At 42.0% G+C, this 24,057-nt stretch overlaps 2 protein-coding genes and 1 long non-coding RNA gene across 3 annotated transcripts in view; all 3 read right to left on the minus strand.

The window, feature by feature from the left end:
- Window positions 1-419: 419 nt before the first annotated feature.
- On the minus strand, window positions 420-3,026 carry LOC134342152 (scavenger receptor cysteine-rich type 1 protein M130-like; the record flags this gene model as incomplete). Its single annotated transcript, XM_063040125.1, has 4 exons — window positions 2,888-3,026; window positions 2,722-2,757; window positions 1,113-1,229; window positions 420-454 (listed from the first exon to the last, which is right to left on the minus strand). Coding segments are annotated over exons 1-4 (327 nt in total), but the record flags the coding sequence as incomplete, so codon positions are not given.
- A 2,007-nt stretch (window positions 3,027-5,033) lies between these two features.
- On the minus strand, window positions 5,034-15,100 carry LOC134342149 (uncharacterized). Its single transcript, XR_010016961.1, has 3 exons — window positions 14,990-15,100; window positions 6,949-7,263; window positions 5,034-5,114 (listed from the first exon to the last, which is right to left on the minus strand). It is a non-coding gene; the product is annotated as an uncharacterized LOC134342149 (long non-coding RNA).
- Window positions 15,101-15,164: 64 nt separating this feature from the next.
- LOC134342153 (scavenger receptor cysteine-rich type 1 protein M130-like) overlaps window positions 15,165-24,057 on the minus strand; it is a gene marked incomplete at its 3' end in the record, with an annotated part of 37,027 nt that continues 28,134 nt past the window's right edge. The window contains exons 6-8 of the mRNA XM_063040126.1: window positions 20,532-20,843; window positions 15,918-16,232; window positions 15,165-15,304 (exon numbers count right to left, since the gene is read on the minus strand). Of these exons, the coding sequence (XP_062896196.1) occupies window positions 15,165-15,304; window positions 15,918-16,232; window positions 20,532-20,843 (767 nt within the window). The remainder of the gene's footprint in view (window positions 15,305-15,917; window positions 16,233-20,531; window positions 20,844-24,057) is intronic.

Genomic DNA, 24,057 nt, shown 5'->3' on the forward strand with positions numbered 1-24,057 from the left:
CCTCATGCTCCATCTCCTTATTTTGGCTTCTGTAACTCCTTTACAGAGCTAATAAAGTGTTTTGGTTCGAAACGTTGACAGTTCATTCTCCACCATCTGCTGAGTTCCAGTAGAACATTGTGTGCTTTGCTCAAGATTTTCAGCATCCGAAGAATCTCTTGTGTTTATTGTATGACATCCTACTATTGTTTTTTTTGTTGTTACAATTTCATTTCTGAAGTTCCTATACAGCCGTGTGTGAGTGTGTGTTTGTTTTTTTTTATTATTGCTTGATTTTGTTACCAATATTGGATGAATTGAGACGGTATCAATTTGTACATAGCGGATTCCGTGTCATAATACACACCTGAACCTTGCATCTCATCAAATTTCTTGAATGGTGGAATATTCTCAATTTCCTCATAAATTGCTTGGTAAAAGTCAACAGGTGATCCATAGCCGCTCATTAGTGCACCTAATAAAGAGAGAGTGGGGATAACATCCGCATAAACGAATTTGTACACGCATATTATGATTAAATTAAAATTCATTAAAATGATCTTAGTCAAGGTGAAGAGTCAGTGAACGTGATCGCTGAATCGACCGATGTGTGGATGATGCCTCTGGCCTATCAACCGAATAAATTTGGCATCAGAAAGATGAAAGGAAGGGTACAGAATAATGAGCATATTTCCGATTATTGTTTCATAGTGAATACACATCACATTTGAATCGATGACAAGTTTAATATTTTGATTAGATCGATACGGATGCTATCATTAATAATATCCTCAGAATATTCGAGGATACAGGGCAGATTCTTGAAATTTATACGTCCAGGTGTTCAGAGCATGGATGTATTACAGTGAGATAAACAGTAAGGTAGCCACTTAACAAATCAGATTTAACCAATTTCCATTACTACATAATGAAAATTTATCATAAATCTACGATCAATAAGGGCCAGTGAAAACCACCATTACAAATGTCCCACGGAAGGCAAAAAAATTCGGAACAAGAGCTATAAAAACATATTTAAGTTTAGTCATGTTTGCACAAAAATCATGTTTTGGGAAAACCCCAAAAAACTGAAAACGTCACAATAAAACGTCGATGTAAAGATTGGCCCTCACCACTGATTGCTGACCGTCTCCTTGCTATCGTCACCAGTATTAATAACTCAATGATGAATACAATTCCAAGGGTTATGCAGACAGTAACCATGATGGATGGGGTCCAGTTTCCAAAATCTTAAAACGAAAAGTAAAAACATATATTTCGATAAACACAAAACAAACACTATAGATCCAATGCAACGGAATTTTGAGCAATCTTTAATGAATTTAATCATACATGCAGTTATCACGATTTATAAAAGTTATATCCCTATGTATTTCATGACAGAAAGAGCGGAGCGGAGACACAAACACTGTTTCACAATAAAGTCTGATATGTCAGAAGTATTTCCCAGCACAATAAACGTTCTCTCCTCCACCTGGTATTAGATCAGGATAAACACCCCAAGTAACGTCGTGTTCAAATTCCATTTTCCCGCACATTGCTGGATTGAAACAGCAAGAAGGAAGGTGAGTTTAATTATAAGAAAACATTTCCAGGAAAAAAAAATTCCATCGTAGTTATCCTTGCATTTTTTTTTATCCGCCTCTAATCAGCACAGAGAGATTTAGATAGTAATGGTACACAATTAAGTGTACACTCAATGAATTCAGAAAATATTGGAAAGCTGCCGATTATTATCACTGACACTCTGTTTGTAACTAGTAGCTGCGGAATTATTTTCATACCAATTATGCATTTATACGCCAGGCCCACATAGCGAGGTTGGTCTTTATGAAGGCAGAGCAATACTGAGGAGATGGGATCTCATACCCTTAATATTTCTTCCTGCACGGGTGCATGCAGGGTCCAAAAATAAGTCTGAGCACTTGCACTGTTACAAAACGCCACCATATCTCGAGTAGTATTTCGGGACCGACATATTATTCAACTACACTGCCGTTGCGCACACATTATATGCAGCGCCTTCGCAGGATCACTAAATAATCATCAGGCCATGCTCCCTTCTCACTGATGCGATGTACCGGAGCCTTGGGTCCTCACAACTGGGCTCAGGAATAGTTATTACCTCTCAACCACCATGCTCCCGATAGGGTGCGTAACTTCAATTATTCCAGTGGTGAACTGATTCCACAACCTATATTTTCTTTCAAGGGTTACATAACTCTTGTTCTCAGCATTAATTCTTACTGATCAATTTGTTGACATTTTTTTCTGATTTTGCATCTGCGTACTTTGTTGCTTTTTGCTATTTGTTCTTTTTCTGCGCTTGTATTTGAGTAGTTCTTTAAAGTTTCTGCTGTGTTTCTATACATGTACAATGAATGCCGTAAGAAAATGAATCTCAAGGCAGTATATGACGATATATGGATATTTGGTAACAAATTTCCTTTCAACTTTAATATTTACTATCTGCAAACACCAAAACTTTCTCAAGAGTATTGGACCAGCAGCTAGTTGATTCACAGAAAATGTCTGACCGGGAGTGGAGATCATGTTTTTTTAAGAATTCTGCATATTGCTGGTTAAAATATTTGAGAAGACGATCAGGATCCCACACAGTTTCTAAAGCATCCATTGTGAACTTAGCAATTAGGAAATACGAATAATCAATTCTTGATATCTGCAGCATAGATGCGAAATGTAAGCGTCAAAAATCCATACCTGAATTGTTGCGTTCAGTAGGAGTCACTCCGGAACCTGTGTACATATTGCAAAGAAGTTTCAGAAAACACATCTCTATTGGTGTTTATATTGGATATTTCTCATTCCGAAATTAACAAATCATTTGGAGAGAAATTGGAAATGTCAGACAAAGCACAAAGCATACCAGAACAAAGAACGATGACATCTTCTTTGTGATCACAGTCGTGTTGACCAAATGATGAGGAACGACAGCTGGACAGAAAAGATTCACTTCCCGTGCATTTTACTTCATCAAGCCAGACAGGACCGGCTGCCTGGGGCATTTTAACATCTTCTGGAGCCCAGAGAGCAAGGCCACACCTTAGCTGTCTGCACATTACATTGGCATCAGCCAGATCCCAAGAGTCGTCACACACCGTGCCCCAGCTGTCATTAAACCGGACCTCAAGCCTTCCGGAGCAGTTGTGATTGCCGCTAACAAGACGCAATGGAACATCTAGGTATGAAACAATAAAATTGAGGTTTATTTAATAATTAGTCTGAGAATTTGAAGTTCGTCAGGGAGAAAATAGAACTAATTATAGAACGCGAGGGCAGGCAACTCGGCCCAACATTTCTTAATCCAACACTACGCCAAGTTATACCACCTCTCTTCTGCCTCGTATAATCGATATCGCTCAAACATTTATATTTGCCTACTCCAGCTGAAAGCCTTTTAATCACGATAATTGTAAATATTTCTATTATCACTCCTCAAAGCCTGCTCCAAGCAATATCATTTTCAATTTACGAATAAAGGTTTTCCTCTACCACTTCATTTAAGCCGTCATCTGTCACCTTAAATGCGTCCATTAATATTTGATTTTTTTTTACAATGGTTCAGACTCTCTACCTGGCCTGTCTCACCTAATGATACGTATCTATTAGGACTCATTTTAGGTGCAGCATGAGTCCCAAGTGCTTCCATTCCTTCTTATCCAGGCAGACTCTGAGTAAATCTCTTCTATAAACTCCACATGCTTCTTGAAATGCGACAAATGTAAATGTAAATGATATGAAATCATTGCTTTTCATATCCACAAATAGTTTATGAAGTCCATTCATTGTTGAACGAACAGGCAACATATCTTATTCTTATCATTAGTGTCCGATTAATGAAGGCAAGTACGTCACAGACCTTGCTCTTCAACTCATACTTCATCATGAAATGCTCAAAGACATGATGAAGACCAAAACCAATTTCACTGTCAGCCAGTTTGTTTTTTGTCTTCAGTTCATACCGGCGGAAAAAAAAACACTCGAATACAGCTCATGCACATCTTTCAACTCCAGCCATAAATTGCGGGCTTTATATATACGTCGTCCTATGTTCTCTCTAGTTAACCACTTGTGTTATTTTGGTTATGTAATACAGAATGCCTTGCTCTCTCATTTTCTCATATTTCCAACGAAATAGATATCTTTTATCTATTGATCGTAGCCTTTATTCATCTTTCTATATTGCCCAATAGCCCGACCGTCTTTATGTATCCTGCGGTTTACATATATTTACTTCATTTGTTTTATCCAAATCAACAATGTCTCTCGCCTTTGACTATCTCCATACTTTCCCTCGTTCACTTCCCTCCTTCTAAGGTAATACCGATTCCCAAGTCCGTCCAGCAGGTCAGAAGACAATTCCTGCATATCATTTATAATCTTGCCTGATAACAAATGTTCCCGATGAATTCCAATTAACTCCCTCTATCTTCTGTCCGGACATGGAATTCTTCACAATTCACTCCCCTTTGGCAGTGCTCAACAGAGTCGTGGGAAACCAGGATTCTGGTCAATGCGCGCCCAATTTCGCAGAGGGCAAGAGGAACGAAATTTATTTTTCTGATAGCGACATTAATACAAGGTTTTCTGATTTCAGCAAAGAAGTTTTCGAATTCGTCACCTTTTAAAGGGAAAGAGGAGAATGCGTTTTCTTGCAAGCAGGCTCTTTCAGTGATTCCTTCCGTCATATTGGTTTCTGTTGACAAAATAAATATTTTGACGAATTTATACGTAAAAATGTAAAACGTAAATAGATATAAGATTCTCTTATTTACCTTCGCAAGCAACTCCTGCGTCCTCAGAATGGTCACACTGGTGTTTTCCCCACGGTTGCGACTGACACTGCCAAAGGGTCGATTCGTGTGAAGTACATTCAACCTCATCCAACCATATCGGTCCACGTCCCTTTCCAAACTGATATGAGTCAGGATAAATAGAATTAATTGGTCCACATTTCATTTGTTTGCAAATGACTTCTGCAGACTTGCCATCAAGGTTCGTGGAGCAGACTGTTCCCCAGGTCCCGTTGTACCACACTTCAATTCTTCCTTTGCATCGACTACCTCCGTCCTGCAGGCGCAACTTTTTGTGCTCTGATAAGGATGCATTTGAAGACAAAGGTTGTCACAAAATTAGCATACAATGGGAAACGCGTTTTTTTCCTCTACTTCTGCAACAGAAATTAGCCGTGTGTGTGTGTGTGTGTGTGTGTGTGTGTGTGTGTGTGTGTGTGTGTCTGTCTGTGTGTGTGTGTGTGTGTGTGTGTGTGTGTGTGTGTGTGTGTGTGTGTGTGTGTGTGTGTGTAACAAGGATAAACAAATAAAATGAGCACATTCAGTAGGAAGTGATAGATTAGCAAAATTAAGCGAACCCAGGAAACACGGAATGATATATTCTGCTGAGTTACTGAAAGGAGGGAAGGGGTTAGTGACGGAAAATTGAGGAATAGAAGATCGAGTGTCTGATACTGGAATCTCATCGGATTCACCAACAATTGAGAAAGGTAAATATTTGAATTCATTTAGGGAAGAAGTGTGAAGAGCAAGGAGAAACTGTCCAGCCTCTGTCCTTACGAAAAGTATGAATTGAGGCGTTGGAAATAAGTGGACCGACACAAACCGTCACTTGCTCTTCAGGGCAAAAGAAAAGTACGTGGTTAAATGTTTTGACTGAACCTCAGTACCTTATTCTTAAGACCGCACCTACTAAATCCAGAGTAAGAGCAGTCTGTGATGAAATAAAGGCGAAATTACAATATTATTTTCATTTATTCTATCCCCCGATTCGATAAGAGTGTTTGAAACTGATTTTAGGACTTATTTTAATTTTATATATATATTCCAGGCATTATCTTTGGAGATTCTAATGTGATCACCTACACTATTTAATCGCATGCACATCACCTGTGTTTTGAATTCGGAAAAGCTGACCTCACATTAGCTTCTGGCTTTTTGCCACTTCATTTAGCCACAGCTACTCTGATTGTGTTATCTGACTTTTATTCCTTTCTGCGACAATACAACTCAATAGGATATTCGTCTTCTCTGGACACACTACAGCCTTCTAGTCTCGGTATCAAATTTCTACCGTTGGCTCTTCTAGTTGATTTTGTTTCCAGATATTATTTTACTCCTGACTTTTTTCCCCAATTAATTCAGTAAGTGAGAAGAAGAGGTAAAGAATCATGGGGAAAAAGAAACAATGGAAATTGAAAAACAATGCTATGTTTTTGATTTTTTTTTTGGATTTTATTATACGGAATTTACATCGATCCGATTTGATAAATTGTATTATTCTGTCTCTCCTGATTTGGACTGCTATGTTATTTCTAGTCACTAGATGGCCCTGCTTACTTGCATGTTCACAGCAACTTACTACTGCTTTGCTAAGTAATTGAATTTCATCATGAGATCGGGTATTTAAGAATCGCTTGCATATTTTAGTCTGAAACACTTTGCTACGGGTCGAAGGAATTCGGATCAATATTTGAATCTATCTTTTGTAAGAACGCCTAGCAGTATTTTTTTTCACAGCTCCTTGAGTAGTGTAACGAGTTGGTGAACAGTCACTCAACCATCAAACTACACCGATACATAGACTGGAGATTATTTATTTGCCTCGACTGAGTAAAGAAAACGGGGAAACACTTGAGCGACGGCAGAAGAATTATTAGGCAGAATCAATACTGAATTCAGGATGATTAATATTATGACATTAGTAATGGGAAATATAAACATTCCAGATACATAGGGAATAAGTTTATTGTTTCTGCGTACGTGTGTTCTCACTCATTATCAATATTTAGACAGTTCATTCTGGCCCAATCGTCTCCTTTCCAGTTTTACATTATTTATTACATCTCCGTAGTCATTGCGTGCTGCGCAGACAAAGAAAAGTAAATTTAAATAAAATTGAGATTTTCTTTACCGGAGCAAGTCAACGTCACAGCTTCTTTATGACTGCAGTCATGTTCGGCCCATGGTGCTGATGGACATTCCCAGAGAAATGTTTCCTTACCCGAGCATCTCACTTCATCTAACCAAACTGGGGGAGAGCGCCTTCCGCAGTAACCGTGAGTTTTATACTCCAAAGCAGATCCACAACCCAGTTGTCTGCAGACCACGCTGGTGTCCACCAGATCCCAGGAGTCGTCACAGACCATGCCCCAAGATCCACGGTAATAAACCTCTAGCTGACCAGCACATGGATCTTCACTTCCCGAGAGTCGTAACTGCAAGTGGCCTATCGAACAGTAATATGGAAAGTAAATCAGTACATTGGAAAGTAGAAACATCACCGGCTCGTCGTTTCTAAAGATGACTCTGGGATTATTATTATTATTACTCTTAAAAAGAGTTGTGCCACGTTGTAACAATTATTCCGGAACTTGAAAATGTTTGAAATCCAAGTATAAAATGTAAAAGTTTGGATGAATACAACATATCGAGAAAAGTAGAGTTGCTTCTCTCATTAAGGACGGAACTCAGAGGCCGGTAGTTGGACGTTTTTCCACATCTGCTGCCATTCCATTTTCCTGCCTTTCGCACAAACGAGGAAACTACAAGCGAGTTAGCCTGATCTCAGTGTTTGGAAATATATCGGGATCTGCTATCAATGAGAATGCAGAAGACAAACAAATGTCTGACAAATGTACTTGCCCGACAAATCTGTTGGAATTATTTGAAGAAATAATAAGTAGGATCGACAGAGGAGAAGCGTTTGATTTTGCGGTACTTGGATCTTCAAACGGCCATCGTCAACCTGCCGCACATGTGGCTGTTTAACGAGTTAGAGCCCATGGTATTAAAGGAAATATTCTAGGATGGACAGAGCAGTCGCTGATTGGCTGTAGGCAAAGATCGGGAATGAAGGGAACCTTTTCCCGTTGGCCGCCGGTGACACGTGGTGTTTTTAGTGGTCTGTGATTGGACCAATTCCTTTCACGTTATGTGTCAATGATTTGGACGATTGTGTTGATGACTTTGCTCAGAGGTTTGCAGACAATATGAAGGTAGCTGGAGGGACAGTCAGATTTGTGGAGGTGATAGGACACAGAAACACAAATATAGATTAGGAGAGTGGACAAAAATGACAGATGCAATACAGTTTTGGGTAGTGGATGGTCATGCACTTTAGTAGAATAAAAATGGTTTGACTGTTTCCTAACTGGAGAGAAAATACAAAAAAAAAGCACAGAAGAGCTTGGGAGCCCCTGTGCAGGATTCTCCAGACGACAGTTTACAGGTGTGAGCCTGTGGATAACAAGACAAGTGCAATGGATGTAATTTTGGGACTATGTGAAGCACTGGTGAGACCTCACAAGTAGTAATCAGTGCAGTTTTGGGCCCCTTATCTTAGACTGGATCTGCTGAACAAGGAGGGCATCAAAGGACGTTCACCAGAATGTCTTTTCATAAGAAGACCGTCTGATGGCTCTGGGTTGTGTTCACCAAAATTCAGAATAAATACCATGCCGAATCTTCGAAATTAGATTAGATTAGGTTAGTGTCAATTTTATTGTCATTGTGCCGAGTACAGATACAAAGCCAATGAAATGCATTCAGTATCTGACCTGAAATGCAAAGAATAGCGTTATTTACAAAATAACTGCGAATAAAATAAGTGCTACAGCACACAAATATAAAAATACTGAGACAGTACAATATGGATTCCATACTGCTTAGCGCCTGATGAGAGATTCAGCAGTGTCACAGCCTCAGGGAAGAAGCTCTTCCTGTGCCTGCTGGTGCGGGAGCGGAGGATCCTGTGGCGCCTACCGGTTGGGAAGAGAGTGATAAGTCCATGGTTGGGGTGAGGTGCATCCTTGATAATGTTTTCCGCCCTGCCCAGGCAGCGTTCATTGAAAATGTACTCAACAGTGAGCAATTGCGTGCCGATAATCCGCTGGGCAGTTTTGACCACACGCTGGAACGCTTTGCGGTCCGATACACAAATCTTCCAAGAAACTCTGGAATCTGCTGTGCTTTCGCTATAATTGCAGTTCTGTGTTGAGTCTAGGACAGGTCGTCAGGTAATTGAAATTGCTGACCCTCTCCTCATCTGATGCGCCGTTGAGGCCTGACTCATGGACCGGTGGTTTCCTCCGCCTGAACTCAATACCTCCTCTTTGTCATGCTGACTTTGAGAAAGTGGTTGGTGCTGTGGCACCACTCCTCAGGATTTTTAATATCCCTTCAAAATGCTATTGTGTCATCAACTTTGTCAGTGGTGTCGTCAGTAAATCTGAGTATGGCAGAGGTGCTGTACTTTGTCATACAGTGTAACGCGAAGGAAACGTGGAGCTGTGCTCGCAACCATTTGGAGCACCTGTGCTGATGGAGATTTTAGAGTAGATGTTGTTGCCATTCGGAACATATTGACCGGGGCTGCAGTCCAGGATACAATTGTATAAGTAGTTATTGAGGTACAGACTTCGAGTTTTTGATCAGTTTTAAGGGGATGGTGGCATTTTATGCTGATCTGCAGTGAAGAAACAACCCTGCAATGTGTGTATCTTTGCTGTCCAGATGATCCTGGATAGTATGAACAGCCAGTGAGTTGGCATCTGTAGTGGACCTGTTGCTCCGGTAGGCAAATTTGGGCCGGACAAGTCTCCTCTGAGGCAGAAGTTGATATGACCCATTAGCAAATTCATAAAACACTTCCTCATTGTTGCTGCCATTGTAACTGACAGATAGTTATTCAGGCAGATCATCAGGTTCTCCTAAGAAACTAGTATGTGAAGTATACTTGAAGTTGGTGGCCACATCAGACTGCCGAAGCAAGATGCGAAAGAGCACGATAGGCAGTTGATCAGCTCAGTTCTGAACTAGTTGGCCAGCCATCCCTTCTGGGCCGTATGCTTTTGGTGAGTTTACCCTCATGAACGCTAACTGCATGTCAGCCTCACAGACTTGAATCACAGAATTATCGGGGGCTCCGGAAATACTTGATGGTTCGTCCATGTTCTGACAGTCAAAGCGGGCATAAAGTGGATTGAGCCCATCTGGAAGCGAAGCTTTTCTCCACTACGTCGCTTGATTTTACTTTGTGCAAACCCATCCAAAATGGTCGAGCTTCCTTCATGGATTTCAGCAAGGCATTTAAAAAAGTACACGATGAAAGGCTTAATGAGAAAATAAGGAGACAGGGGATCCAAGGGCACATTGCTTTGTGGATTCAGTGACCAGCGGGGTGCCTCAGGGATCTGTTGGACCCCTACTCTTCGTGAATCTTATAAATGCTGTGAATGAGGAAGTGGAGGGATGGGTTAGTAATATTGCTGATGACACAAAGGTTGGGAGTGTTGTGGATAGTGTGGGGGGTTGTCAGAGGTTACAGCGGTACATTGATAGGTTGTAAAACTGGGCTGAGAAGTGGCAGATAAAGTTCAACTTAGATAAATGTAAGATGGTTCATTTTGGTAGGTAGATCGAATACAATAGCAGAATATAGTATTAATGGTAAGACTATCGGCAGGGCCGAGTATCAGAGGGATCTTGGGGTCCGAGTCCATTAGACAATCAGGGTGCTGGGCAGTTTGACTCTATGGTTAAGTAAGATCACGGTGCATTGGCCTTCATAAATCGTAGGACTGATTTGGGAGCCGACAGGTAATGTTGCAGCTATATAGGAACCTGGTCAGACCCCTCTTGAAGTACTGTGCTCAGTTCTGGTCGCCTCACTACAGGAAACATGTAAAAAGCATAGAAAGGATGCAGAGGAGACTTACAAGGATGTTGCCTGGGCTAGTTACAGAGGAGATGACATGGGTCAATTGTTTTTTTTTTAACGCGGAGAGTGGTGAGTGTTTGGAATCGGCTGCCGGCGACGGTGGTGATGACGAAAAAGATAGGGCCTGTTAAGAGACTCCTGGACAGGTACATGGAGCTCAGGAAAATAGAGGGCTATAGGTAACTCAATGTCATTTCTCGGGTAAGGACATTTTCGGCACTGCTTTGTGGGTCGAAGCAGCTGTTATTATGCTGTAGCTTTTCTATGTTTCTATGTTTCTATGGTTCATGCTTAGTGTGGAAATCCCCTTCTCCTTTAACATTTCTTCCTGCATAAAGTACTACGGCCACCTGTATCTTTCTTGCTCACTGGTCTTGTATGCCTCTTATCTGGTCCTCGCCAGATTGCGAATCTCATGTTTCATCTAATTTTTCGTTTTGCGAAAGATTCTGAGTGATTCTGTACGTCCACACTCATCTATAATTAATTATATGAAGTATGTGAGAACCTCGGTGTTGTCATTCAGATACATCGATATGTTCTTCAACTCTGCTCAGTCCTCCGAAGAGAAGCATCCCATAGCCGTCGCTTTTGCCTCCCCCGACGTCCCCTTTGCTGTCCAAATATATAGAGCTTGTCTGCTTGTCTGCAGGTACGAGAAGGGCGACCACGAAATCAGATTTACCGAAATCCGGTCTGGTCATGCAACGACAGTTTTCCTCGGTTATATATCCGAATATATAAATTACACGAACGACAAATTAAGAATTGCGCAGGTGGATCGGAGGAATGTTCTGGCGGCGATGACAGCAGATGAGAAAGAGCTGAAATTTCTGGGCAGGACAGGCAGGGTAGATATGTCGCTCAAAGGAAGAAATACTCAATTGGCGGGGTAGGCAACTGTGTCTGGCAAAAGAAAGTTATGGACTGCATAAAAGCCAAGGAAATGGTAAATGAAGTAGAAAAATTGAGTCGGAAATTGGATGATTGGGAAGCTCTTAAATTTCAACAAAAGGCATCCAAAAAAGCTATAAAAGAAAAATGAACTATGAGCGCAGACTAGCCGATAATATTAAAAAATGGATACCGTAAGTTGTGTTTTCTTCAGTTGTGTGAAGAGGGAAAGGGAGATGAACGCTCGTATTAGACGACGGGAAAATGACGCTGATGAGGTGGGAATATGAGATAAAAATTGGCAGATGAGCTTAATATGTACTTTGCATCTGGGGTGCACTGTGAAGGCACCAGCTGTGAGCTAGTAACCTGTGAATATCAGTTCGCTGGAGAGAGTGTCATTTCAAAGGAGAAATGCTTGGCAAACTCAAAGGTCTGAAGTCACCTGGACCAAATGGACTATATCCCAGAATTCGGAGAGAGGTGGCAGAACAGATTACAGATGCTTTGGTCGTGACCTTTCAAGAATCACTTCACCTTATATATATATTAATAATTTAGACGAGGGAATTAAATGCAGCATCTCAAAGTTTGCAGATGACACGAAGCTGGGCGGCAGTGTGAGTTGTGTGGAGGATGCTAAGAGGATGCAGGGTGATTTGGTTAGGTTAGGTGACTGGGCAAATTCATGGCAGATGCAATTTAATGTGGATAAATGGGAGGTTATCCAATTTTGTGGCAAGAACAGGAAAACCGATTATTATCTGAATGGTGACCGATTAGAAAAAACGGAGGTGCAATAAGACTTGGGTGTATTGTACACCAGTCATTGAAAGTGGGCATGCAGGTACAGCAGGCGGTGAAAAAGGCGAATGGTATGCTGGCATTCATAGCAAGAGGATTCGAGTACAGGAGCAGGGAGGTTCTACTGCAGTTGTACAAGGCCTTGGTGAGACCACACCTGGAGTATTGTGTGCAGTTTTGGTCCCCTAATCTGAGGAAAGACAATCTTGCCATAGAGGGAGTACAAAGAAGGTTCACCAGATTGATTCCTGGGATGGCAGGACTTTCATATGATGAAAGATTGGATCCACTAGGCTTATACTCGCTGGAATTTAGAAGACGGGGGGGCGGGGGGTGATCTTATTGAAATGTATAACATTCTAAGGGATTGGACAGGCTAGATGCAGGAAGATTGTTCCCGATATTGGGGAAGTCCAGAACGAGTGGTCACAGTTTGAGGATAAAGGGGAAGCCTTTTAGGACGGAGATGAGGAAAAACTTCTTCACACAGAGAGTGGTGAATCTCTGGAATTATCTAAAACAGGAAACAGTTGAGACCAGTTCATTGGCTATATTTAAGAGGGAGTTAGATATGGCCCCTGTCACTAAAGGGATCGGGGATATGAAGAGAAAGCATTTCTGAATTGAATGATCAGCCATGATCATACTGAATGGCGGTGCGGGCTCGAGGGGCCGGTTGGCCTTCTCTTGCACCTATTGTCTATGTAAAGTATCTACCTTGGTATGGTCCTGGAGGAGGGGAAGATTGCAAATATCACTATAAGAAGGGAGGAAGTCAAAGGAAAGAGAATTATAGTCCAGTTTACCGATCGTCAGTGGTTTGGAAAGTGTTGGATTCTGTTATAAATGATGGTGTTCCGAAAATATAACAAACAATTAATGTTGGTTCAGAATTAATATCACAAAATTGATCTCTCTCCGACACTCCTGGCAACTAGACATACTGGTGCACAGAAAAAAAAAATCCATGAAAAATGGTATTAGTACACGGACAAAAATATCACCAAACTATTTAATTAAAAGATGCAGCGAAAAATATTAGAAGTAAAGTACAATTATTTCCGTCGTATCTGAACATTTATTTGAGTCTTTATCCCTAATGGTTCCGATCAGAAATAATGCCAGGCGTCAGAACCATCGCCTCGTTTTGCATTTCTTTGCAAATTTCTTCTCTTAAATTCCCCCTCCAGAAACCCTTCCATGTTCAACTAAATGCTCAATTTCCTCTTTTTAGAGCACAGAACGAAGAAAACAGTTATACCTGGTATGTAACCTTCTCTATAAACTGCCTATAAATGCCCTAACACATAGCCGTCTATTTTTCTAAACATAATGTACCTATCTAAGAGTTTCTGAAAAGACCCTATTGTATCCCCATCCATCACCAGCAGTGCATTTCATGCACCCATCACTCTCTGTAAAAATCTTACCCCTTCCACCCCCTCTGTAGCTACTTCCAAAGAACCTTCAAACAATACCCCGTTGTAGTTCCATTTAACTCCGAACAAATGACCCAAAATATATTTCCTATAATCATTGTATACACCTCTATGGTCACCTCTCGTCCCCCTTCACTCCAAGAAGAAAAGGCCGAGTTCACGCAACCTATTCACATAAGTCAGTCACACTCTCCAATCTGGGCAAAACCCTCGTAAATCTCCTCTGCACTCTGTCGATTGTTTCCGCATTTACTCTGCAGTAAGGTGACCAGAACTTAACAGAGTAGACCAAGTGGGGTCTGGCCAAGCTGTAACAGTACCCCACGGCTCTTGTTTGTGCCATTGCTTTAACTTAAATCATCATATTTTCAGACCTGAATGGAAGTCTGATTTTGAAAATGATAAACAAGGGGACTAGCAATAATACTGAGGGAAGAAGCAAGAGGGGGCGGGGGCAGAGAGAGAGAGAGAGAGAGCAAGAGAGAGAGAGAAAGAAAGAAAGCATGTGTGTCTGTGCGTGTGTGTGTGTGTGTGTGTGTGTGTGTGTGTGAGAGAGAGAGAGAGAGAGAGAGAGAGAGAGAGAGAGAGAGAGAGAGAGAGACAAAGAAGGCAGGTAGAACTCCTGGTATTTAATTGCAATCAATAGCAAAATTGTTGAACTGCCAGGACGATCCCGTTCAGTATACACCCTAAATTATGAATGAATCGTTGAAAATATATGCAGCAAATTTGTAGTTCCGGCGAAGCAGAATATATGCTGAATTTCTATGCGAATTTTGCACATTTTGCCCAGGTAAATGCGTTTTTATTCATCGTGTTCAGTTTTCTATGCACCTTCCCAACTTGTACTAGCTAGTAGGTAAATTGATTACAATAAATTCGCTTGTACGTTTTAGGAGCGGAGCTGCCGTAGGAGCTGTGGGTGGGTATATAAATTGGAAACCCTGCAAGGGGAAATATGATTGTCAACGCCGATGTGATGAGACAAATGGAGATATAAATACCTGCAAGTCTCAGTATTTCTAAATTTAGCTCTATATATAATTAATAGTCACACTATATTACAAATTACAATTTCCACTTTTCATGCTATTCACCTGAACACAGGACGCCAACGCCGATGAAGTCAGAGAAAGACCGATTGAATATGGAAGCACTGCAGTTTTGGAGATGAGGTTCGCTTCCTTCACACTGAAGGTCGGTCACCCACACGGGCCATTCTTTCCCTTTGTACCCCGAGGCGATGTAGGAGGATGTGGCCACACCGCAACGCAGTTGCTTACAGACGACATTGGCTTCATTGATAGTCCAAAAGTTATCCTGTATTCTGCTCCATCTGCCATTATCATAAACCTCCACCTGGCCGTCGCAGCGGCTTCCCCCTTCGGTCAGCCGCACAGACCACATTTCATCTACAATATGGATGAGATTGTGTAAAACAGTTAATAATTACTCAACGTATCCCAGATACTTTCAGCTATTAGCGGCAAATATTAGTTTATACACTGATTTCCTACAAGGCAATCACCCCAGAAGCTACTTAACATCTCTTCTCCCTCCGCAGGATAAAAAAGACACACACGTAGCAGTCCCAGGTATTATTCTTACTCGCCGAACATAAAGAGAGTCATTTAAAATTTTAATATAATTCATTGTTCTTTTTCAACAGTTTATAATATGACTTAACTCACCTGCAAATATTACATCTTTATTTTTACAGATTTTAAAATGGTACAAAAATTACTATCTGGAAACACCAATTGACATAATTCTCTGCACTTTCCAATAATTTCTCCTCAAATTTTAGTTTTATTTACTGTGTACTCAAGGTCTAAGTATCCAAAATAAAACAGTCCGAATTGCAAACGCAGACTGATGCCGCAAAAATTTAGATTCGTGATATAGTTTTGCCAGAAAACTTTGGATACATTCGATTGTTTCTTTTTTCTTTTCTTTTTGTCTCTGTTATGGATATCTCTACGACCAAAGAAAGGTTTCATTCAGACTAATGTTTCAACAACTCACCGGTGCAGATCAGGCTGGCGTCATTTCCATGCGAACAGCTGATCCGACTCCACGCTGAGACTTGGCAATCAGCTAATCGGGACTCATTGCCCAAACAAATGTAGTTATCTTTCCACACTGGCCCGTTTCCTGTGCCAAAGTATGCATCTCTGGGAGTTGCCTTTACTGCACCACACTGTAGCTGTTCACAGACCACGGCAGCATCTTCCAAGCTGAAGTATTCATCACAAAGTGTTCCCCACTGGTCCCCGTGCTGAATTTCCACCCGGCCAGAACATCTGTTGTCCCCATCAACGAGTCGTGCTACAGAATTCCCTGTTGTATTAATAATTGAATTCAGTTAATTAATGTCAACATAAACTAATTAAAAGAACTTGCACAGGATCGGACCGCTATCCAGGGCATCCGCTCGGCAGAGCTTCGCGAAAATAGCAGAGTATGGCACAATGTAGACCGGTATTTCTTTTATCTGATTGACACACAATCATTTTTTTTTCCCCAATGCATTTTTAAGTGTTGTGAATAATCTGCATACACCACGACAGGAATCTCGCGTTATTTTATTGAAGTTGAAAATACCATTATTCAGCACCATATTCCACCCATGCTGTTCTTGCCCACTCAGTGGACCATATGCATATGCATCATATTTATCTATCTATCTATCTATTTACGTGTAATATTTGAGGATACTTCCTACAATCAGATATTGCGCACTCAGAAGGGGCATTTTCGATTTTCTGTTTCGTTACTGGCGATTAAATTGATGTTAGTCTTTGCTTGAGATGTATATTTTCTTTGCACTTTTCCATTATCTATTTTCATGTTGGTTTCTTTCACTGACGACTCATTTCTGAGGTTAATAAGCAACTTTCAAGTTGTCATTCACGTTAGGCCCCCCAAAAATGTCCGCTGATGATTATAAATTACGGGGAATTCACAAGGCATCTGTCTTTGAACTAGCAGCTATATAGTTGATGTTTTATTTATTCTTCTGCTGAGGTTTTTATCACGTTTACAATCGTTATGCAATGGAACGGAAGATCAACAGGTATGTGAAGAAGTGGCTTGGAGTACCGAGCAGCCTCACCAATTCTGCAATCCATAGTAGCCAGACAAAGCTTACCGTCCCAGTGTAATCCCTTGTTGAAGAGGTCAAGGTATCCAAGGTAAGATATTCATGATGCTTCGAGACTCAAAAGACCCTGTCATCAACAACACCCAGCCGGTTGTGAGATCAGGCAGGAAGTTATCAGCCCATGCAGCAATTGATGAGGCAGAGTCTAGATTGAAGCACAAGGAGAGGGTTGGGACTACCCAGCTAGGCCACCAGGGACTTGGCTGGACAGCCCACAGGTGGTGGTTGTCTTCTACAGGTGAGGGGCGCCGTGAGCTTGTAACGCGAGAAATACGACAGGTAGAAGAGGAGAAGAGGTCAGCTAAAACAGCTGGCCTGGCCAAACAGGGGGCTTGGACCTGATGGGAAAGCGTTGAACAACGACATCTATCTTGGAATGTTCTGTGGCAGATGGAACCGCTCCGCGTTTCTTTTCTATGTAGAGCAGAGTACGATCTGCTCCCAACACCTGCCAACCTCAGCACCTGGCATGAAGATAAGACAGACAGATGTGCTGCTTGCGGCGAGAAGGGAACACTTCAACATATTTTGATTGCATGCAGAGTCAATCTTTCCTGCGCCATGTACACTTCGAGACATAACACCGTTCTCAAAGTTGTAACAGAAGCGGTTGAGCAGAGAGTACTGCAGAACAACTTATCTCATGCCCCATGCTGCACAGAACACCGCATATCATTTGTGAAAGAAGGCTCCAAGTCAAGGGTGTGCAGCGCAAGCCCACGATCAAGCAGACTTTATTCAGCCAATGACTGGTGTGTCAATGCTGACCTGGATGGGAAAGGCAATTTCCCGAGGCAAATAACTTTCACCACATTGCGCCCAGATATAATCGCATGGTCTGACACCAGTAGAGAAGTGGTTATTCGTGAACTCACAGTCCCCTGTGAAAACAAGAGCGTTGAAGCCCATGAGCACAAGTTAACCAAGTATGCAGAATTAATGTCAGAGTGCAGCGACAGACGGGGGAATGTCTCATGTTAACCATTCGAAGTAGGTTGCCGTGGCTTTATTGCGTTCACTTTCCAGAAGTGGCTGCGTGACCTCGGCTTTACTAGAAGAGAGATCAAAGCAACCAGCAGGGCTGTAGCTGAGGTAGCAGAGACAGGATCAGCATGGGTGTGGACCAAATACGTCCAGAGGGGCAGATAGTTGGACAGCGTATTTATTCCAGTCGGTCTTTATTCTTTGGAGCGTAGAAAGTTGAGGGGGACTTGATAAAGGTATTTAAATTATGATAGGGATAGACAGAGTTGACGTGGATAGGCTTTTTCCATTGAGAGTGGGGGAGATTCTAACAAGAGGACATGAGTTGAGAGTTAAAGGGCAAAAGTTTAGGGGTAACATGAGGGGGAACTTCTTTACTCCGAGAGTGGTAGCTGTGTGGAACGAGCTTCCAGCAGAAGTGGTTGAGGCAGGTTCGATGTTTTCGTTTAAAGTTAATTTGGATAGATATATGGACAGGGAAGGAATGGAGGGTTACGGGCTGAGTGCAGGTCGGTGGGACTAGGTGAGAGTAAGAGTTTGGCACGGACTAGAAGGGCCGAGCTGGCCTGTTTCCCTGCTGTATTTGTTGTATGGTTATATGGTTATATGTTATACATCTTTTGCAAACCCTTCAGTAAGTTACATAGGCACCCGAAGAGTAGCCTATCTGTTGGAATGGAACAACTCTGATAGAGGCAGATGCCAAGGTTTTAAGCAACACACATCAAAGTTGCTGGTGAACGCAGCAGGCCAGGCAGCATCTCTAGGAAGAGGTACAGTCGACGTTTCAGGCCGAGACCCTTCGTCAGGACTAACTGAAGGAAGAGTTAGTAAGAGATTTGAAAGTGGGAGGGGGAGGGGGATATTCAAAATGATAGGAGACGACAGGAGGGGGAGGGATGGAGCCAAGAGCTGGACAGGTGATTGGCAAAGGGGATACGAGAGGATCATGGGACAGGAGGTCCGGGAAGAAAGACAAGGTGGTGGGGGTGGACACAGAGGATGGGCAAGGGGTATAGCCAGAGGGACAGAGGAGAAAAAGGAGAGTGAGAGAAAGAATGTGTGTATAATCCTCTCGTATCCTCTTTGCCTATCACCTGTCCAGCTCTTGGCTGCATCCCACCCCCTCCTGTCTTCTGCTATAATTTTGGATCTCCCCCTCCCCCTCCTCTTTCAAATCTCTTACTAACTCCACCTTCAGTTAGTCCTGACGAAGGGTCTCGGCCTGAAACGGCGACTGTACCTCTTCCTAGATATGCTGCCTGGCCTGCTGTGCCCACCAGCAACTTTGATGTGTGTTGCTTGAATTTCCAGCATCTGCAGAATTCCTGTTCTTTGCCAAGTTTTTAAGCTCACCAGTGGGAGGTTGTGCTTTAGCACTGCTGGCCCACCACCTCGAGGGAGTCTTGATCATAAGCGGGCCGAAACTCCGGAAGACAGGTGGCAGATCAACTGATGATCCCACTGGTGACAGCACAGGACAGTTAACATCTTAGTCCAAGTGTATTTTCAATTTATTAATTCTGTTTGTCTCCTTCACTGACGACTGATTTCTTAGGTTCATAAGCAACTTTCAAGCTGTTATTCACGTTAGGGCCAACAAAGTGTACGCTGGTGATTATAAACTATGGGGAATTCACAAGCCATCTGTCGTTCAACTAACAGCTATATAGTTGATATTTTATTTACTCTTCTGCGGGGGTTTTTGTCATTTTTACAGTCGTTATTGCTAAATTTGTAGCAGTAAATTCCGACGCTATTGCAACAAGTTATCTCGCTATAATCATGTATATTCTATACTGGTGCAAATGCATGCTTGGAAGTTGTGCTGCAAAAACAATGGTTTGTATTTATCTACAGTTCCGCACCAATTCATCTGTGTGTTTCCTTAAAGAAGAAAGGAGAAATGTTTCGGGCAATATTCAATAATCCATCAAAGTATCAGTACGGAAATAAATAATATTTGATTGCTTTCTGTTAATAGAGATAGCCATCATGTGGCCTCAAAGCCTGCTGCGCATTTTAACGTTTAATCAGCTTTATGTCTGTATTTAGGCACATGACAAAATTCAGTACCATTAAATTTCTTCGAATTATTAATTTTCACGTTAAGCTGTGTGATAGAATTTGAAAGGCGTGCTGAAAAAATTTCCGGCATGTACTTCGCACTCAATTTCTCAAGGAAACACCATTTTTCATTTTTTATATATTTTCTACTGCAGTAATGATTGTTTAATTTATAATAACGCTGCATGCTACGCTTTTGTTGGTGATATTTGTTTCAACTTATTGAAATCTTCAAATATGTTAATTTCTTTCGTCGAAACCCAAATTGAAGTCAATCGTTATTTTATTCTTCCAGCAATATCACCCTCTTAATCTGTCCGTCAATGTCAGATGAAAATCATATCGAACTGTCCTCGGCTGATGCAATTTGCAAATCGTTAATGAGAAAAATGTCGATAACAAATACCTGGATCCTAGGTACTCACCAGAGCAGATCACACTGACATCATTCTCATGGCTGCAACGATGAGCTCCTGAAGAAAATGGACAGTCCCACAGCCCCGACTCATTACCTTGACATTCAAAGGCATTAGACCATACATGTCCTGCTCCTTCTCCGAAATAAGCTCCTCCCCGCACAGCAACAGCGACTCCGCATTGAAGCTGTCGGCACACCACGCTGGCATCATCCATATCCCAGTGCAGATCACACACCGTTTTCCAGGTTTCAACAAACAGCACTTCCAGTCTTCCAGAGCATTCATCATTTCCGGACACCAATCTTGGAACTCGGTGGTCTGAGGAGGATATGAAGCACAGTTAGGAAAAAGAACATTTGAGCAATATGCAGCGAATTCCTCTTGCTTTCATTGTATATAAAGTCCCAATTGGTTCTCAAACAGATGACATTGTTTTCCACGTTCAAGTTTCATAATGGGATAGAGGAACTGAGTATCAAAATTACTTTCTCTCTTTGGTGGTTAATTAAGGCCAGATAATAGATTCTTAACACGTTTATTCCTATTATTTTTATATCCTCTTTTAACCAGAGGAAATTATATTATCTTTCTTATGGTATGATACCAAAGGCATGAAATATTATTATAATTAAGGAAAAAAGTAAGAATATTATTGCTATTATTATTATTATTATTATCATTATCATCATCATCGTCATCATCATCATCATTATCATCTTTAATTCTAGATATGGTGACGTTTGCATCGGAATCCCAAACACATCATTCATTTTTCTCAAAGGGAATACCGGGAAAAAGATTTATAAAAAAATACTTTTACTTCCCCATCGTCGCTCCATGGTGGAGCCAAGTATTCACTGAAAAATGTGTATAGAAGAAAAAAATGATGTAATCATTCTATACAGAAGACAAATACTTCAAACATGAAACAAATCTGATGAAATTAAGTCAAGATTTTCGACGAAGAGACCATGGCTAAAAATAGCAGTCCACTTTCAATATTTCTTATTCAGAATTCTACAAAGGTGATGAATGCAAACGCGGTAATTAAGTTAAGTCAAGACTGACTGCATTCGATTAGATTAGATTATTGTATTAGATTATGAGGACACTCTGTCTTCGTTTATTGTCATTTGGAAATGCATGCATGTATTAAGAAATGATACAATGTTCCTCCAGAGTGATATCACAAAAAAAAAACAGGAAAAACCAAAGACTAACACTAACAAGACCACATAATTATAACATATAGTTACAGCAGTGCAAAGCAATACCATATTTTGATAAAGAGCAGACCATGGGAACGGTGAAAGAAGTCTCAAAGTTCCTATCGACTCCCGATAGTCCCCGATAGCAGGCGGAAAAAGGGAGAAACTCTGCCTGCCGGAAACCTACAGGCACCGACAACTGTCGGCGCATTGGAAGCACCTGACCACAGCCGACTCTGAATCCGTCCGAAAACTTCGAGACTCCGACCAGCCCTTCGACGCCGAGCACCGAGCACCGTCTTTGCGCAGAGGTTGGACCCCGTCCCGGCCGCCGAGCAATAAGCAAAGCCAATGACTCGGGGCCTTCCCCTCCGGAGATTCCGGATCACACAGTAGCAGTGGCAGCGAGGAAAACATTTCAGAATTTCCTCCAGATGTTCCTCCGCTCTCTCACGTCTGTCTCCATCAAATAAGGATTGTGCACAACACCCTACTTGACAGATTACAGGTATCATCTTCCATCTCTAAAGGTCCCCTAGCACTAAATTAATTTTTATGCCTCCCGTTCTAAGTAGGCACACGGCTCTTTCCACAGACATCGCCCCGTCCGTAGTTCCCTTCACCAGTTATCCCTCCCCTCTAATCTTTCTCTGGGCATTTATCCCTGCAAGCAGACAAAATTCTGCACTTGTTCATTCACCTCCTTCCTCCCCTCCATTAAAGGCTGCAACGAGTCCTTCCAGGTAAGGTAACATTTCACCTATGAAATGCTATGGTCGTCTATTGTAACTGTCGTTTCTCTGTTGCCTCCGCTACATCAGTGAGACCTCGTCAATGTGCAGTTCATTTTTCACTCTCACAACAGAACTTCCCGATAGGCCAACAATTTAATTCCAACTCCCATTGCAACATGACGGTCCACTTGTGTCACGATGTGGACACACTCCGGGTGAAGTAACAAAACCTTGTCTGCCGGTCTTGTAGATTTTATGCCGAAGGCATAAATATGGATTTCTCCTTGGAGTTAAAAGAAGTCGCTTCCCCTCCCCTCGTCTTCAGTTCCCCATTCTGGCCTCTTATGGCTTCTCACCTACCTAGTGCATCGTTTGCTATCCCTCCTCTTTCTTTACTTTATTTTCGCCAAACAATTGATACTAGAGCGTACAATCATCACAGCGATATTTGTTTCTGCCCTTCACGCCCCTGAAGTACAAATCGATAGTAAATATAATAAAACAATAAATTATAGATAATAAATAGAAAATGGAAAGTAAGGTAGTGCAGAAAAACCGAGAGGCAGGTCCGGATATTTGGAGGGTACGTCCCAGATCCGGGTCAGGATCCGTTCAGCAGTCTTATCACAGTTGGAAAGAAGCTGTTCCCAAATCTGGCCGTCCGAGTCTTCAAGCTCCTGAGCCTTTTCCCTGAGGGAAGAGGGACGAAAAGTGTGTTGGCTGGGTGGGTCGTGTCCTTGATTATTCTGGCAGCACTGCTCCGACAGCGTGCGGTGTGAAGTGAGACCACGGACGGAAGATTGGTTTGTGTGATGCGCTGGGCCGTGTTCACAATCTTCTGCAGCTTCTTTCGGTCTTGGACAGGACAACTTCCATACCAGGTTGTGATGCATCCTAGAAGAATGCTTTCTACGGCGCATCTATAAAAATTAGTGAGGGATTTAGGGGACAGGCCAAACTTATTTTGCTTTCTCAGGAAGTAAAGGCGCTGGTGACCCTTCTTGGCAGTGGGCTCTGCTTGGTTGGACCAAGTCAGGTCACTTATGGTATTGACCCTGAGAACTTCCATTTCTCTGAAGTGACGCTTCCCTTGCCTGTCAGATTCCTTCTATGCATCTCTATAGTTTTCCCACCCACTTGCTCTCACCTATCAACTTCTAGCTGTGTTTCCTCACCATCTCCCATCTTTCCATTCAGGTGACTGCCCTTTCCATACTCTTCCATGAAGGGCTCGCCGAATCGTTCACTCACTTGCATCGACGCACAGACCATGTGCTTAGGTCCAGCAGCGTTTCTGTTGGAGACTTTAGATTTCCGTTATCTTAATGGGTAAGTTCAAATGTCACAGAAATGTCGACAATATACATCATGAAATTATTTTTTCTTAGCAAACATCGACGAAAACAGAGGAGTGCCCCAAAATATGAGTAGCAGTTAAAACGTTTGAACTCCGAAGCACATCCAGCTCCCCCTCTCACGCACAAGCAGCTGCAACGCAGCGATAACCCCCACCCACCAACAAAAGAATCAGCAAACCCTTCCGACCAGTCCAGCGTGCAGCAAACTATCAATTAAGACCCAGCCATGCAG

This window comes from Mobula hypostoma, unplaced genomic scaffold, assembly GCF_963921235.1.
Source record: "Mobula hypostoma unplaced genomic scaffold, sMobHyp1.1 scaffold_127, whole genome shotgun sequence".
In the NCBI taxonomy this organism is placed as follows: domain Eukaryota; kingdom Metazoa; phylum Chordata; class Chondrichthyes; order Myliobatiformes; family Myliobatidae; genus Mobula; species Mobula hypostoma.